This window comes from Nelusetta ayraudi, unplaced genomic scaffold (genome assembly GCF_046127955.1).
Source record: "Nelusetta ayraudi isolate G7.1 ecotype Tasmania unplaced genomic scaffold, CSIRO-AGI_Nayr_v1 ptg000052l, whole genome shotgun sequence".
Taxonomy (NCBI): Eukaryota; Metazoa; Chordata; class Actinopteri; order Tetraodontiformes; family Monacanthidae; genus Nelusetta; species Nelusetta ayraudi.
The window spans coordinates 5,675,001-5,690,000 of NW_027466102.1; the positions used below are offsets into that span (position 1 = coordinate 5,675,001).

A 15,000-nucleotide genomic window follows, 5' to 3' on the forward strand; every position below is an offset into this window, starting at 1 on the left:
GGACCTGTTCTTGTGATCTTGAAGAACAAGATTCATTTAAGACCACAAGAACAAGTCCAGTTGCCCTTACTCAACCCTTTTTACGTTAAGATGACCTGGATGACTCAGAACCTTCACAGATATAATAACTTAAAGGTTAAGTGTGTAACATTTGGAGATCTTGAGAGGAAACAGCAGCATCAAGTGGTTATATTTTAGATTGCAGCGTTCTTTCGCTCACTCTCCCTCTCCTGAGTTTGCCAGCGAACTACGATGGCCTGTGAGCACAAACCTGGATATCTCATCCACTTTCTTCTTTGTTAGTTAATTTGAAGATGCGAGCAGTAACCCAAAATACAAAATGCACTTTCTGGCCGGCTTGATTGTCCACACCAGGCTTCCTTAGAAATATGGCAGCACAATATGGCAGCTAACTGGCAGCACGATGCAAATAAGAACCTTTCTAAGGGTATGAAAACCAAAATACTTTTATTGTACTGCGAGTATACACTTTTATTAATGTTTTTATGGGCAGTATGTTAAGCTTTTATCAATCTAAAAATCTTTTTAATTCTTCCAAATGTTTCCACAAATTTTCTCCTGCAAATTTCCTCTTGGCGCACGGAAGGTTTCGTAAAAATGCACTAATCGTGTTGCGCTGTGACAGAGCAAAACAATGGCTGACAGGCTCAATGATTGACTGCACAGTCTGTGCCCATGACTGTTTATGAATGTGCTATGAATGTTGCGCATATAAAAAATCTTCCGAAATAAATGCCAGGACCATCAGATAATCAGTGATAATCAGCCGCCTTGCTGCTTCTGAACAGAAGAGGGCAATCTCACCTGGCAGATACTCGCACTGTGTGTTAAAACGCCACCTTATTATGTTTTGCAAGTGGTTTGGTAACAGCATATTGGTCACTCGTGCTTTATTGTGCAACTGGGAAAAAAGTAGTTTCAATTCAATTTTTTTTTCTGAAAGGTCCAAAGCACACAAATCAATCTGCAAGAAAGAAATGAGTTTTTCATCCGTTGCGGCGTTTGTCCAAAATGTTTCAAATTGTTCACCAGCTCATTGGCTCTTTCTGCCTCGCACGCATTATTATGCAAATGCTATTAGTTGCCAGCTATTGTTTGCGAACGAACGCCCCCAGTTTCCCATTTCCTTGTCTTTTTCTCTCGTGGCGCACGGGGGCTGTGATTAGCTTCTCAACGAGACGTCACCGAGTCGGCGGCAGATATTTAAGATTCCGACGAGCCTGCGGGAAGCTCGGCAGCCCTCACTGAGGCTCCGCCGTGTCACACTCCCGCTCGCGCTCATACATCATCCCATGTGGTGAAGTTAGAGTGCGGTGCCAACGAACGGGAGCTCTTTCTCTGTGCCCGGGGGTGGAGCGAGCCATTGTTCAGATCTTTTTCATTTACGGTTTAGCCCCCCGACGACGGCGTAACTGACGTGTTAGACGTTTAGTTCGATGCTTTTTTTAGTTTGAATCCAAAACAATAGAGGATCTAACTTAAAGAAATTAAACACTTGTTACTTGTAATATATTCCCTCCGACATTAATCAAGGTTCAAAGATTCCAAGATTTTTATTTATTTGTCACATGTCGGGGTTCATGGCAGCGAAATGTTGTTGTGGTAGAAGCCGGTGTGATCGTCCATTACGTGGAATAAAGAAAGTGTGAAAAGGAATTTCAAGTGGCAAGTTGAATTAAATTTCTGCAAAAGTAAAACAGTTTAAAAAAATAGTACTGATAAGGTGTGAAGACGATACAATATAATGTAATAGAATTAGTTGCAAACAATGGAATGCAAAATATGATTCCTTATAATTATATTATATAATAATATTATCAACAGTAATTGTAATAAATGATAATATTAGTAAATACTACTACTACTACTACTGCTAAAAAATATTAATACAATAAGAATAATATTACAGCGATATAAAAACATTATAATATAATTAGTGACATAATGTAATATAATTTAGAATTAAGTCTTATCATTGTCATGTTCTGTGTTTCCTGTTTTATTTTGAAATCTGTTTAGTCTGTTGTCAGTGCCTTTAGTTTTACCTCCTGTGATCGGTTCTTTCGATTTCTGTCACCTGTGTCTCATTGTCAGCCCTGCCCTTGATTGCTCTCAACTGCGCTCCCCTGCCCCAGTGTATAAATAGTCCTTGTCTCCCTTTGTCTTTGTTGGTTCATTGCCTTCCGTTTGTGTCTTCTGTTCACGTTTGTGCTATAGTGTTCTTGTCATTGTGTTGCTTTCAGGTCTGTTGTTCTTGTTTTTTTTTTCTTGATGCTCATGGGACACATTTAATTTAGTTTTACTACGCTCCCGTTCTGACAACCATATCATATCATATCATATAATCAATGAAATAATCAAAGCTGTGTGCTGGGTCTGGGGAGGTTTTATCGACTTCGGCGGGCAAAGGCTGCGGAATTCTGGCGGCTGTTGAAATGGGAAGGTTATTGCGTGAAGAGACGACCAGGGTTGAGAAGAGTGTGAAATATACAGAACTGCTGCTCTGTGAGAAGACGGTGCGGTCGGCCAAGGAAGATCACTATGAACTGACACACAGTCATTTGAACTGCTGCCTCTCGTCCTCGTTTTCTTTGTCGGGTTCTGTCGAGTCGCCTCAGTGACGGAGCGGCTTGTGTGTGTGTGTGTTCCAGTTCCGGCGAGGACGAGGGGGAAGTCATCCACATGGGCAACGCCATCATGTCCTTCTACTCGGCTCTGATCGACCTGCTGGGACGCTGCGCTCCCGAGATGCACGTGAGGCTCTGAAGCGCCATCTGCGCCGCAATCACTTTCCGAACGTTTATGTGTCGCCGCACAAGGTGGGCCGTGTCCGTTGGGGCCCGGCTAAACTCGCTTTGGAATGAACCAATATGCAGCAGGCACCCTTTAAATTTGACTCAACCCAACAATCAAAAGTGAAGAATTTTTGTGTGTTTGAAAATGGCGCACAAGGAAGTGGAAATAATGTTGTTGTTTATTGTTAATAAGACAAAGTAATGAAGCTTTGCGCACTCTTGAACGCCTGATGTGTTGCAAGTGATGTCATCTTGCTGCAACATCCATCACTGTGATTAAGGTTGCAATCAATATATGTACCTAAATGCTGCACATGGCCCTTTTCATTAACTATTTCTGTGTTTTGGTCACATTGATCTCTAAGAAGCTTTCATCGCACCACTTCTGGTGTGGCAACCAAGGCCATGTCATCTGTATACATGCGAAACTTTTCCAGATCTAATCGGAATTCATTTGGAGAAAAGTAGTGGGGATAGAACGGTGCCCTGCGGAGCACCACTATTAAGCACAATGATGTCAGGCCGAGTATTACTGACAAGAACCTGTTGAGGGCGGTCAGAGAGGAAGTCCTTAACAAGGTGGATAATACCCCCGTTTATTCCTGTGTCAAAAAGTCGCTGCAGCAGGATGTGAATCTGCATGCTGGAGATCTACGCCGTTAGAAAACCGATGTTGTAATTTGTCTGCTTATAACGCTCTTAAAACATTTCCCCAAAATAGACGTATGAGCAATGGGTCTGAAATCTTTTCGTTCGCTTGCTCCAGGCTTTTTTGGGGGGGAGGCACGATATTAGACATTTATTAGCACATTGTAGTCATAAAGTGTCCAAAAACGTTTTAGCCGCTGTGCGTTAATAGTCTTCTGTACGCAATTTAGCATCACCAAATGCTTTTACCGTGCCGTGATGTTACATATTTTTGATGCACGACCAAAAACTTTTTCCTGCCCGCTTGCAGCTCATCAACACCGGCAAAGGCGAGGCGCTGCGTATCCGGGCCATCTTGCGCTCCCTGGTTCCCACCGTTGACCTGGTGGGGATCATCAGCATCCCCCTGAAAATGCCCGTGGTTCACAGAGGTGAGATTTCATTTTGTCATTCACGTAAAGAGAAGGGAGAGTTGGTTTCCTCTTTCTTTCTCCAAGATAACCTTACATCAGAAGGCCGGAAGTACTGGTAGCACAAGCATGGATAAAGAGGCATTATATTGAGTTAATCCTCTTGTGGTTTGGATATTAGAGAGTCAACATTGGCTGTGTCTCAATTCAGGGTCTGCATCCTTGAAGTACGCATTCGAAAGGAAGTTGCGTCATAGCACTGCGCAAAGGCTTGTCCCAATTAGGACACTCAAAATGCGTATTCGGAATGCGCCCTCGTTTTAGCCGATTTCCAAGGATGCACCGCTACTATCCTTCGCGTACTTATGTATCCCATGATGCTTTGCGTGCTGCTGCAAAGCATCGTGAGATCCTGGGAAGTCAGCTGAAATTAGTGGCACATACTGGCAAAGACACTTCGTATAAATTTAAGTATTGAAATTTCATATAAAATATGCAGTTTTAACGTAGGGTTTTTACTTATTTGAATATCGAACGACATCGTTAGATGGCGAACCAAGGGTTGGCTTGATGCTATAAAAACATCACTTCCGGAGTTGGCCAGCAGGAGGGACCGACGGTGACGTAACAAGGAAATACGCCAAAGGTTAGACCGTCCCGTGTGGTTACTGGGGAGGCGGGGTTTGGTCCGTCCTTCTAGGCCGGGTCCTCGAAGAACTCTTCCTTCAGACTGAGGACGCTCGTTTCGAAGGGTGCAGACCCTGAATTGAGACACACAGCCTTTCACTCTCAACCGTAGAGAGAATAGTGTCTTCAGAATCTTTCCTCCTCCTGTTTGTTCAGTCATTTTTAGCCAGAGTTGCCAAAAAATGACAGCAAGTCAGTGATTCCTTTCACTCCTGTCTTGCTCAGACATTACTCTCGTTACACCTTGTTAGCGAGTGTGCAAAAGTTTTAACCCCAAGACTTTGAGCGGTGGTACCGCCAGGAAATTAACTTCCTTATCTGAGCTTTCTCTGCAACTTCTTTCCAATGTGCCTGGAGTGTCTGTTTTATGCACAAATGGCAAATAAAGAACCTTGAACCTAATAGGAAATCAAGCTTTGTCTCAACTGGCTGAACTGGGATGATTTGGCTTTTTTCAATTTCAACTTTCACCACCTGAACAGAGCTGTAGCTCTTGTTCCCTTTTCTATTTCTTTCAGTTTTTATGTCTAAAATATGTTGTACGTTGTTTTGCTGCAGGCTCATGCTCCTCTCTGTTCTTTGTCTCCCTTGTACTTTTCAAACCTGACCTATTTATCTGCTCCTCCCAAACAAACCCCTATTGCTGTTCAAAAAAGTATCTACAAGAAGTGTTTGTTAGATACTCAAGTGTATTGCTGCCATGGTTAAAAAAAAGAACTCGGCATCACATTAAAGTGAAAGTTTCACTTTTTACGTGAACTCATCACGTTAATTTGTAATAATGAAGGCTCAGCTTCATGTAATTACATGAAAAGCTTCACGTTTTTACTTAATAATTTTCACGTTTTTCACTCAATAATTTTTTCCCCGATAATTTTCACGTTATTTCATGATTACGAATCGAAACTTAACGACACCCGTCATAAGCGAGTTACCATGGAATATGGCACTATGGTTTTCACAATTCAGTCAAACTACTTTTAGCTTGGTTTGACATAGGCTGAGATCCTGAACTTATTGAGCACTCTCGGTATTCGTCTGTGTACTTTGAGGAGGATTTTGACGAAGTCATCCTGCTCACTGTGAAGAAGACTCTTCGGCTGCTCCACTAAATCGTTTGTTTTATTGACAATTCATTATCATAAAATAACGTGAAAATTATCTATCTACCTGTCACTAGCATAAAATAATGTAATATCGTAAAAATTATCTTGTAAAAACGGGAAAATTATCACCTAAAAACTAGAGCTGTCAGTCGATTAAAAAAATTAATCCGATTAATCGCATGGTTTTCCATAGTTAACTCACGATTAATCGCATATTTTTTTATCTGCTCTAAATCTACCGTAAACGTACATTTTTCCATTTTTTTTAATAGTCATACCAACATGGGAGTAGGCAAATGCAGCATGTTTATTTGTGTTGGAGCAATGACAAGTACTACTAACAAAACAAAAGATGCACAGGTTTGTGTCATTCAGTTGTGTGTGTGTGTATTTGTTTAATCTCTCTCGCACTCTGATACAATGTACTGACAAATATAACATACAAATATGATCGAATTTGTCATTCGGTTTTTATTTTGAAAATTCACCGGATTTTCCCAGGGGTTTTTTTTCTTCCTGTACTATTGACGAGGATCGCTCGCGGTTCGCGCACAAAATAGAGCAGACGCCGAAACGACAACTGCATGGCGCGCACCTGTTCGCGTCTAGTGTGAACCACCACATTGATTAACGTGGGCACCGAATGGAAGCGTTCGGCGGCGCTTCGCTTCCACGTCCTGTGAACTGACGTTAAATGTATGGCGCGATCCACGAGGGGAGCCGCGCGCCTGTTCGCGTCTGGTGTGAACTACTACATTGATTAACATGGGCGCCGAATGGAAGAGCTCGTTACAGTAAATGCATATCACTGGCAGGGTTTTGAAGTGGAACTTTCCATTTACAATTGACGCCTTAACCATGTTAGTCTACGCTCAGTGTCTTTGTTTTTTTTGTTGTGTTTACAAGCCGGCTGCAAGCGTGTTACTGTGTGCTGTGAGTCAATTCATTTCCCGTTTCCACAATCTACGGAGCGGCCAAATGTTCAAAAAGCACCGTGTGCGTTAATCGCGCGATAAAAAAATTGTCTGCGATAAAGCGGCGTTGGGTTAACGCGTTAATAACGCGTTAACTTTGACACCCTTACTAAAAACGTGAAACTTTCACAGAATTCCACGATACGGTTACCTTTTTTTTTTCTTTTTTTTTTTTTTTTTCTTAGCATGGCAGCAATACACTTGCGTAGTATCTAAGAATACCTAAAACTTATTTTTTTTCCTATTCATCTCTTAGACGGCACAGTGACTGAGCCGGACATGTCGGCCTGTTTCTGTCCGGACCACAAGGCCCCGATGGTGCTCTTCCTGGAGAGAGTGTACGGCATTGAGGACCAGGCCTTCCTGCTCCACATGTTGGAGGTCGGCTTCCTGCCTGACCTTAAGGCCTCCGCGTCTTTGGACACAGTAAGTCGATTAAAACCAGTAAGAATAATAATTAGGGCTGTCAGTCGATTAAAATTATTAATCGCGATTAATCGCAAATTAATTGCATTTTTCTTTTTTTTTTACCCTGCTGTATATGTAACTCAACAAGATATTTATTGTGTTTCTTATACTCCTTTGTGGAAATGTTCTGTTCTGCAGAACCTGATTGTAAGCAGTGGTTGTAGTAGCTCTCTGCCCGCCTCAGATTTTGTCTCCCTCCCCTCCGTCCGTCGCCTGCAGGAATTCCTGAGCACCACCGAGACGGCGCTGGCCATGAACCGGTACATCGGCTCGGCCCTGCTGCCCCTCCTGACCCGCTGCGCCGCCCTGTTCGCCGGCACCGAGCACTACGTGCAGCTGATCGACTCCACGCTGCAGACAATCTACCGCCTCTCCAAAGGCCGTTCGCTGACCAAGGCCCAGCGGGACGCCATCGAGGAGTGCCTGCTGGCCATCTGCAAGTAAGTTTGCTGACCCACTGCGCCGCTGTCTCTCTAACTGGAGCAATTAATGGAAGAGGATACATCCAGTTAGGTTTGATGGGCAATGGCTCATGTTCAGCCTGTGGCAACAGTCTGCCTTTGTCCTTGTAGATCTTCTTCTCCTTTGGGTTTGTTCCATTCACACAGCCAATCACATCTATCTATCGAGCTATCTATCTCTCAAACAGAAGCTCAACATTTTCAGCTCTGCTACCTTCTGTCTTTTACTCAGCACCACAGTCTCACATTCTAAAGCGTTAAAAACTTGCTGCCCTCATCCCCGTTTTTTTGTTTTTTTTACACCTTTTCTTTATTCCCCCCCGACATTGTTCGCGCATCACACGTTCACCTCCAACCTGCCTGCACACGTCTCCACCTCATTAACACAATGACTGTTGTTTTCTACTTTTCTTTTCAAAAAAATGCAAGTTATTTATTTCGTGGGCATGCTGACTGGTCTCGGGATATACTGTATGTGTTTGGGATATTTTTTTTTTCGGTATGGTAGATAAATTTCTGGTATTAATGTTTTTTTTTACTGGAAGAAGTTTAATAGTGCAGATATTTTGGATTTATATCGATAGCTTTGTTTTAAACAGACAAAGGTTTTCCCCACCTTTTTACACGTTTTGGCATAACGTTTGTCTTCCTCAGAAAGTGTCACTTATAAATATGTAAACAGGTAGGTAGCATCTGCATTATGTTTCAAAATTGAAGAGATAATGCAGATACTTTTTTGTTTGTTTTTGTTTTTTTGTTGAGTATTAACTTGTTTTTGCATCGTAGTGAGCAACTTCCCGTGGCCCTGTTTGAAATCAAGCTGGGCAGCCTAACCCCAACCCTCTGGTCTGCTTTATTTCCCTCTTCCGATGACGCAGTTCTCTCTTTTTGCAGGCACCTGCGTCCCTCCATGATGCAGCAGCTGCTCAGGCGGCTGGTGTTCGACGTCCCGATGCTCACCGAATACTGCAAAATCCCTCTCCAGGTGGGCGAGCGCTTGGAACGAGCCGGTTCAACAAGCCGCGTGTTGATTCCTCCCAGGACGATTCACTGGCCCTCTTTGGAATCACCCGTTTTGACCCACATTTATCGATAAAATGCAGTAAATTTACGTTTTTCACGTTCTCCTGACCTCCTCCAGCTCCTGATCAACCACTACGAGCAAAACTGGAAGTACTACTGTCTGCCTTCAGGCATGGGCAGCTTCGGCATGGCCTCGGAGGAGGAGCTGCTCCTCACCAAGAAGCTCTTCTGGGGGATTTTTGACTCCCTTTCTCACAAGGTACAAGAGAGAGCACGGCGTGACGATGATGATGATGATGATGATGACAACCTAGTGTGTGCACATGGACATAGACCAGTGTTTCTCAAGTGTTTTCACTGATGTTGCTAGCTAGCTTGCTGGCTCGTGGGTTTAATCTAGCGGCGACATAACGGAGAGAATCCAGTAACTTTCAAAATAAATTTGTTTAGACTCAGATAATAAATTAACTAAAAAAAATGGATTCATTTAACGTAAGTTAATTACTCTTTCTGTGTGCCCCGGTACCAAAAGACGCACGCGGCCCGGGGGTTGGGGACCGCTATCTATATATTCTCATGTCAAGAAATCTTTAATTATGATCTCACTGATAGGCATCTAGGACCAAAATCAAACACGTATCGATCAAGTATTTTTTTATCTGGGCTTTGCACCTCTTTAACATTTGTATTTGAGAGTGCGTTCATTTTTTATTTTTTTGCAATGGAATGCAAGTATTTTTTTTAGACCAATTATGTGAAATTGGATGATTTTTCACAGTACACCTGACATTAACATACGGGCACAGTGGTTGAAAAACACTGATGTGTCGTGTTTGAGATGCAAAAAAGCTGTGATTCTTCTACGCTTTTTTTTAATTTTCCTAAGTTTGCCTTCTTCTTCTTCTTCTTCCTCCTCGTCTTCCTCTTCCGAGTCAGAGCAGACGCGAGACTCTGCCTTTGAATCCGTCGAACTTTAATATTCCGTTTAATCCGCCCGCGATCCAAAGTCTCGAGTCCTCCTCCTCGGTGGCGGCGGCGCGAGGCTCCCCCGAAGGGGGTCGCGTCTTGCTAGCACCAGACAGCGGAGCGAGGGCCCGGTGAAGTGCTCGCGAGCGGGCGAGGCCGTGACAGATGAATCATTTATCGGCTCGCGACGGCTCATCGCTCGGCGCTTTCCCCGACTCTCCGTCTTTCATGTCGCCGTCCTCCGTTTTTCCTCCCCGAAAAAGCCAGATTGTAACCCCCCCTGCTCCTCCTCTTCGTCTTCCTCTTCCCGCCGTCCCGTCTGCAGAAGTACGACGCCGAGCTCTTCAAAATGGCCAACTCGTGCCTGTGCGCCATCGCCGGGGCCCTGCCGCCCGACTTTGTGGACGCCAGCCTGGAGGGGACGCTGGAGAAGCAGGCGTCGGTGGACTCCCAGGGCAACTTTGACCCCAGACCCATCAACACGGCCAAGTGAGCGACCTCGTTGTTGAATCAAAGAAATAAATAAATGATATCTATGTTTCAATAAGTACATAATGGTAAACATTTGACTTTACAGCATCTCCCTGCCTGAAAAACTTGAGTACATTGCCACCAAATATGCAGAGCATTCCCATGACAAGTGGTCCTCGGAGAAGGTCAGTCCATGTCTTTGTTGAGATGGTGATTATTTTTTTTCTTGAAATTTTATCTTTATTTGCCACGGACAGGCAAATGGTACGGTGCACTAATGTGAAAGTGAACCAGAATACATGTCCTTCCATTCTTTTTGTTTAATATTATTCTTTGCTTTTTTAAATTAATTTAACAATATAACTCACCTGATAATGTGCTGTGCTGTTTTTCTGACCTGTTCCTAAATATGTAAAATGCGTGGCACAATATTAGTTTTGGCTGAAAGTGCCCCACGCTGTTGTTGCAGGTGTCGGCAGGCTGGAAACATGGCGACAGTGTGGATGAGCAGGTCAAGTGTCACCCACTGCTGAAGCCTTACAAAGCGCTGAGTGAGAAGGTAAATTGCCTTTCTGATGGTGCACTAGCTGCTGGGGGTGGAGGGGTGATTCAGTTTTCTACAGCTGCACATGCAGAGTTTTGCTTGGCACCGTATTTTGTACTATACCTAGCTTACATTGTCCAAGCAAATTGAGGCTATTTTGCTTATAAATGCCTTTTAAATGGAGAGGTAGTTTGGCATTTTGTGTGTAACTGACATCAGCAATGCACTGATATGATGTAATTGAGTTTGTGAGTTTGTGAACTTTTTTTTAATTTTTTTTTTTTACTTGCCCCGCTTGCGACTTGCTTACCCTGCACTTCTCAAATTAGCATTGATCGGCTCCAAGATGTAATTTCATGGGACCAAAGTTGACCTGTTCAATTAATGTACAATGTGTAATCATTTATGATGGTCCCTTAAAGTATAACTGTTAAAAAAAAAAAAAAAATGCAACATCACTTTGTCTCATGGTGTATATTCTGCTCTGTTAAGCATTGTACAATGGCGGATGAAAAACAATTGTGGCTCTAATACATAAATCCTCTCAATGTGAGCCGTCGATCATGTTGGATTTTTATTATTTTTCTCCCTGATACTGTTTACAGCATCAGCCCCAAAAATGATGCACTCGTCTTATTTCTAGTCTCGTTTCCAACATTATGCTGTCAACACAGAAATTTACATCGATAATCTGCCACTGTAATTTATTTGCCTGGGGTGCCTGTGGAAGGAGGAAAGATTGTTTTTATTGGCAGGCTAGCAGAAACCTTGCGCTAGCCTTGCACCAATTCTGCTAAACTAGAGGATCTGCATGAAATGTGTTGAATAAAAAAAATTGTAAAATTGCACATTGGCTAACTTGGAAATGAGGTCCCATGTCCAAAATTCTGACCCACCCCTCGATTATGTATACTATTTAAATCATATTGTTGCACTCTTTGTAATTAATTCAACAATAACAATAATTCTAAGATAATATATGTGCTTATTACACGTGTTATTACTCGTAGTGAAGGCTGTTGGTGTTGTTATTAAAAAAAAAAAAAATTTTCATCTAGGAGAGAGAGACCTACCGCTGGCCAGTGAGGGAATCTTTGAAGAGCATGCTGGCCATGGGCTGGAACATCGAGAGGACCAAAGAGGGCGAGGCCATGTTCCAACAAAGAGAGAGTGAAAAGCTGAAAAAGATCTCAGAGTCTCTGGTAGCTAAACACCATTAACATATGAGGCTGCTCAGAGTTGCTAATGCTCGTAATGTAGATTCATCCGTTAGATCAAAAGTCACAAAGTGACTTTTCAAAATTAACCAGCTCTGTTATATGCAAGTCTATTAAGAGACCAAATGGAGAAACCTCATTTTGTGGACAATGAAGCAAATAGCATTTGCATCAATTATAAAGTTATAGTTCATTTACTACAAAATCCTTCCCCCCAACCCCGTCATTTTCTTTTATAATACCGACTTGCAAAAATGTTGTTGAGATTATTCAATAGTTTCCAAAGTTTTTGTCAAAAAGGCATAAAAACAATTCCAAAATGTGTGTCTGTGTGTGTGTGTGATGGGTAATTTCGTTTCCTGTAGGTAAATGGATTCAGTCCCGCTCCGATGGACCTGCACAACGTCAATTTGTCTCGGGAGCTCCAGGTTCGTCCTCTCACGCTCCCGTTATTGGACCGGCAGTCTGAATTTAATTACGTCATCCGATAGCGATGTCATGTTTTTTTTTTATTCATCGATTTTGATGTCGCTTGCGTTTGGGCCTTCCACAGGGCATGGTGGAGGTGGTTGCGGAGAATTATCACAACATCTGGGCCAAGAAGAAGAAGAGCGAGCTGATTAGCAAAGGTGTGGGAATGAAAACTTAAGAAGAAAAAAAAATATTTTAGTATGTTTGGAGTGATTCTCGAACTTGATTGGTCTAACCAGGAGGAGGGAGCCACCCGCTGCTGGTTCCCTATGACACCCTGACAGCTAAAGAGAAGCACAGAGACAGGGAGAAGGCCCAGGAGCTCTTCAAGTTCCTGCAGATCAATGGCTACGCCATCATAAGGTGAGCAGTCAATTAACAAACAAACAAAAAAAACCTTTGGGGCTCTAAATACTGGACAGCACTTCTATGGAGTCTTAGTCTCTTTCTCGGCAACTTTACCCTCAATGCGTCATTCCATGTGGCAGAGGTCTACAAGACTTGGAGCATGACTCGTCCTCCATGGAGAAGCGCTTTTCCTACAAGTTCCTCAAGAAGCTGCTGAAGATTGTCGACTCCGCGCAGGAGTTCATCGCTCACCTTGGTAAAGTGTGCAAATGCTTTTAATCTAACGTGTGTGTCGTCCCCCCCCCCCTCCCCCGAGCCTCACCTGCACTCCTAACGCTCTCCATTCCCGCTGTCAATCCAGAGGCCATGGCCACCAGTGGGAAAACGGACAAATCGCCCCATGACCAGGAAATCAAGTTCTTTGCCAAGGTTTGAAAGTAATATTCTCGGTGTTGTGGGAGTCAGGCTGCGTGAGGCGCAATCAATGGTGATTAGATTACTGCAACTGCAGTGCTGAGATCAGCTGTTTGTGTGTTGGGGCTTCGAAAAAATAAAAGGGGGGGAGGGATAAACCAAAAATGAGTCATTTTTCGGTTCCGATTCAGAGGGCTATGGTGCGATTAATCGCGATTAATCATGAATCGCGGTTAATTGCGATTCATATGCATATTTATATCCAAAGCATGCAACATACCGCGAAACGACAAAGTCCCAATAGACTTCGTAATTTGGCCTCGCCCTCACATTTTTACTCGGTCTGGTCTCAGTCTGGGACTGGACGGACTCGGGACTTTTGACCAAGACCAGTCAAGACTCAGTCAACACTACAGTGACAGATAATAACGGAAAAGAATCCAGCTGCGGCAGTTTTACGCTCTGTTTGTGACACCCAGAGTGACACAACCCCTCATTCCTAGATTGTTTATTGTTGTTTTCTGTTGAAAATGGTTCAAAATAGCAGCAAATTGTTGAAGAAAATTATTACAAGACAACTTGCTGAAAAGAGATGTTTATGTTTGATTTAGAAGGAAACTTGAATCTAAAAAAGAAAGATGCTGGTAAGATGCAAATTCAAGCTCTTTCTGCCGAGTTCTCTCCGGTGTTTTCAGCACCATTCGCTAAAATTGTGGAAAAATCCACGTCGACACGCTGCCACGTATGTAGTGAAAGTGAAAGCTTGCCAAAGCATAGCAACAGTAACCACGGGGGCGGCCGGGTGGGTAGGAGATTCCATACTTCAATCAGTCCAGTCCAGTATTTATGCCCAATATGCACAGAAGATTCCACTACAGTGTAGTGATGGTGAATAACCATTTGGCTGTTGCATTTCATTTGTTAAAGAGAGGAACCTCCTTTCTGGCAAACACATGAAAGGCATGTTAGTGTCAAAATGTCTCAATGATGTATCAAATGTCAGGCCGCCCAATTTCATTTATTCCTCTGTTTTTGCACAAGGCACTACAAGACATTATTTTTTCCACTACCTTCACTTTTTGAAGTTATGCATTATTAGTTTAGCCTGGCTGCTGATTTTTTTCCCCCCAAGTCTGACTTGATCTTCTCTCAGCTGCCCCACAGACTGGCGTCTCGCGCGGCTAATATTCTCTTGACTGCATCGAGTGCCGCGCGGCTTTACAGATTTACGCTGCAAATATCAACTGATATGAAATGCTAATGCTAACGAGCTAATGCTTCTGTCCCGCTGCAGGTGCTGCTTCCTCTCATAGACCAGACTTTTAAGAACCACTGTCTCTACTTCCTGTCCACGCCCAGCAAGAGCCTGAGCAGCTGTGGCTGCGCCTCCAACAAAGAGAAGGAGATGGTCACCAGGTACTGCGCAGTGCAATGCGGGATCTTTTGCCGTCGTCGTCGTTGTCGTTGTTGTTGCATCTAAAATGCTCCCATCAGTCTTTTCTAGTTTCCTTCCCACTTTCTGCTCATTCTTGCTCTTACTTGGTCTTTTTTTTCCCAGTCTGTTCTGTAAGCTGGCAGCTCTTGTCAGACACAGGATTTCTCTCTTTGGTAAGGTTCACGCTGCCCGCGCCTATGTCCTTTCGCTCGCTCCCTCCCTCCCTTCCTTCCTTCCTTCCTCAACCTTTTCTCCCCACCCCACCCTACCTCCCTCCCTCCAGGAAGTGACTCTGCAATGATGGTGAGCTGCCTGCACATCCTCACACACTCACTCGACACCAGGTAAGCTCGCATTTTTGTGCGCCCCCTCCACCCAGGAAAGCTCCCGTCCCCGCCGCCTTGCACAGTTCTCGTTGTTTGGTCTTCCAGGACGGTCATGAAGTCCGGCTCAGAGCTGGTCAAAGCCGGCCTCAAGACCTTCTTCGAGAACGCGTCCGAAGACCTGGAGAAGCTGCTGGAGATGCTGAAGCTGGGCAAGT

At 43.7% G+C, this 15,000-nt stretch overlaps 1 protein-coding gene across 6 annotated transcripts in view; it reads left to right on the plus strand.

The window, feature by feature from the left end:
* Positions 1–15,000, plus strand: part of ryr3 (ryanodine receptor 3) — a 136,342-nt gene that overhangs the window by 87,952 nt on the left and 33,390 nt on the right. For all 6 annotated transcript variants that reach the window (XM_076037451.1, XM_076037452.1, XM_076037453.1 and 3 more), the window contains 19 exons: positions 2,673–2,775; positions 3,775–3,895; positions 6,898–7,067; positions 7,329–7,549; positions 8,465–8,555; positions 8,712–8,852; positions 9,885–10,048; positions 10,137–10,215; positions 10,500–10,589; positions 11,633–11,776; positions 12,157–12,219; positions 12,345–12,420; positions 12,502–12,625; positions 12,751–12,866; positions 12,972–13,039; positions 14,319–14,440; positions 14,583–14,632; positions 14,743–14,803; positions 14,891–15,000. The exon at positions 14,891–15,000 is cut by the window's right edge and continues 129 nt beyond it. In XM_076037451.1, coding sequence (XP_075893566.1) covers positions 2,673–2,775; positions 3,775–3,895; positions 6,898–7,067; positions 7,329–7,549; positions 8,465–8,555; positions 8,712–8,852; positions 9,885–10,048; positions 10,137–10,215; positions 10,500–10,589; positions 11,633–11,776; positions 12,157–12,219; positions 12,345–12,420; positions 12,502–12,625; positions 12,751–12,866; positions 12,972–13,039; positions 14,319–14,440; positions 14,583–14,632; positions 14,743–14,803; positions 14,891–15,000 — 2,114 coding nt within the window. The remainder of the gene's footprint in view (positions 1–2,672; positions 2,776–3,774; positions 3,896–6,897; positions 7,068–7,328; positions 7,550–8,464; positions 8,556–8,711; positions 8,853–9,884; positions 10,049–10,136; positions 10,216–10,499; positions 10,590–11,632; positions 11,777–12,156; positions 12,220–12,344; positions 12,421–12,501; positions 12,626–12,750; positions 12,867–12,971; positions 13,040–14,318; positions 14,441–14,582; positions 14,633–14,742; positions 14,804–14,890) is intronic.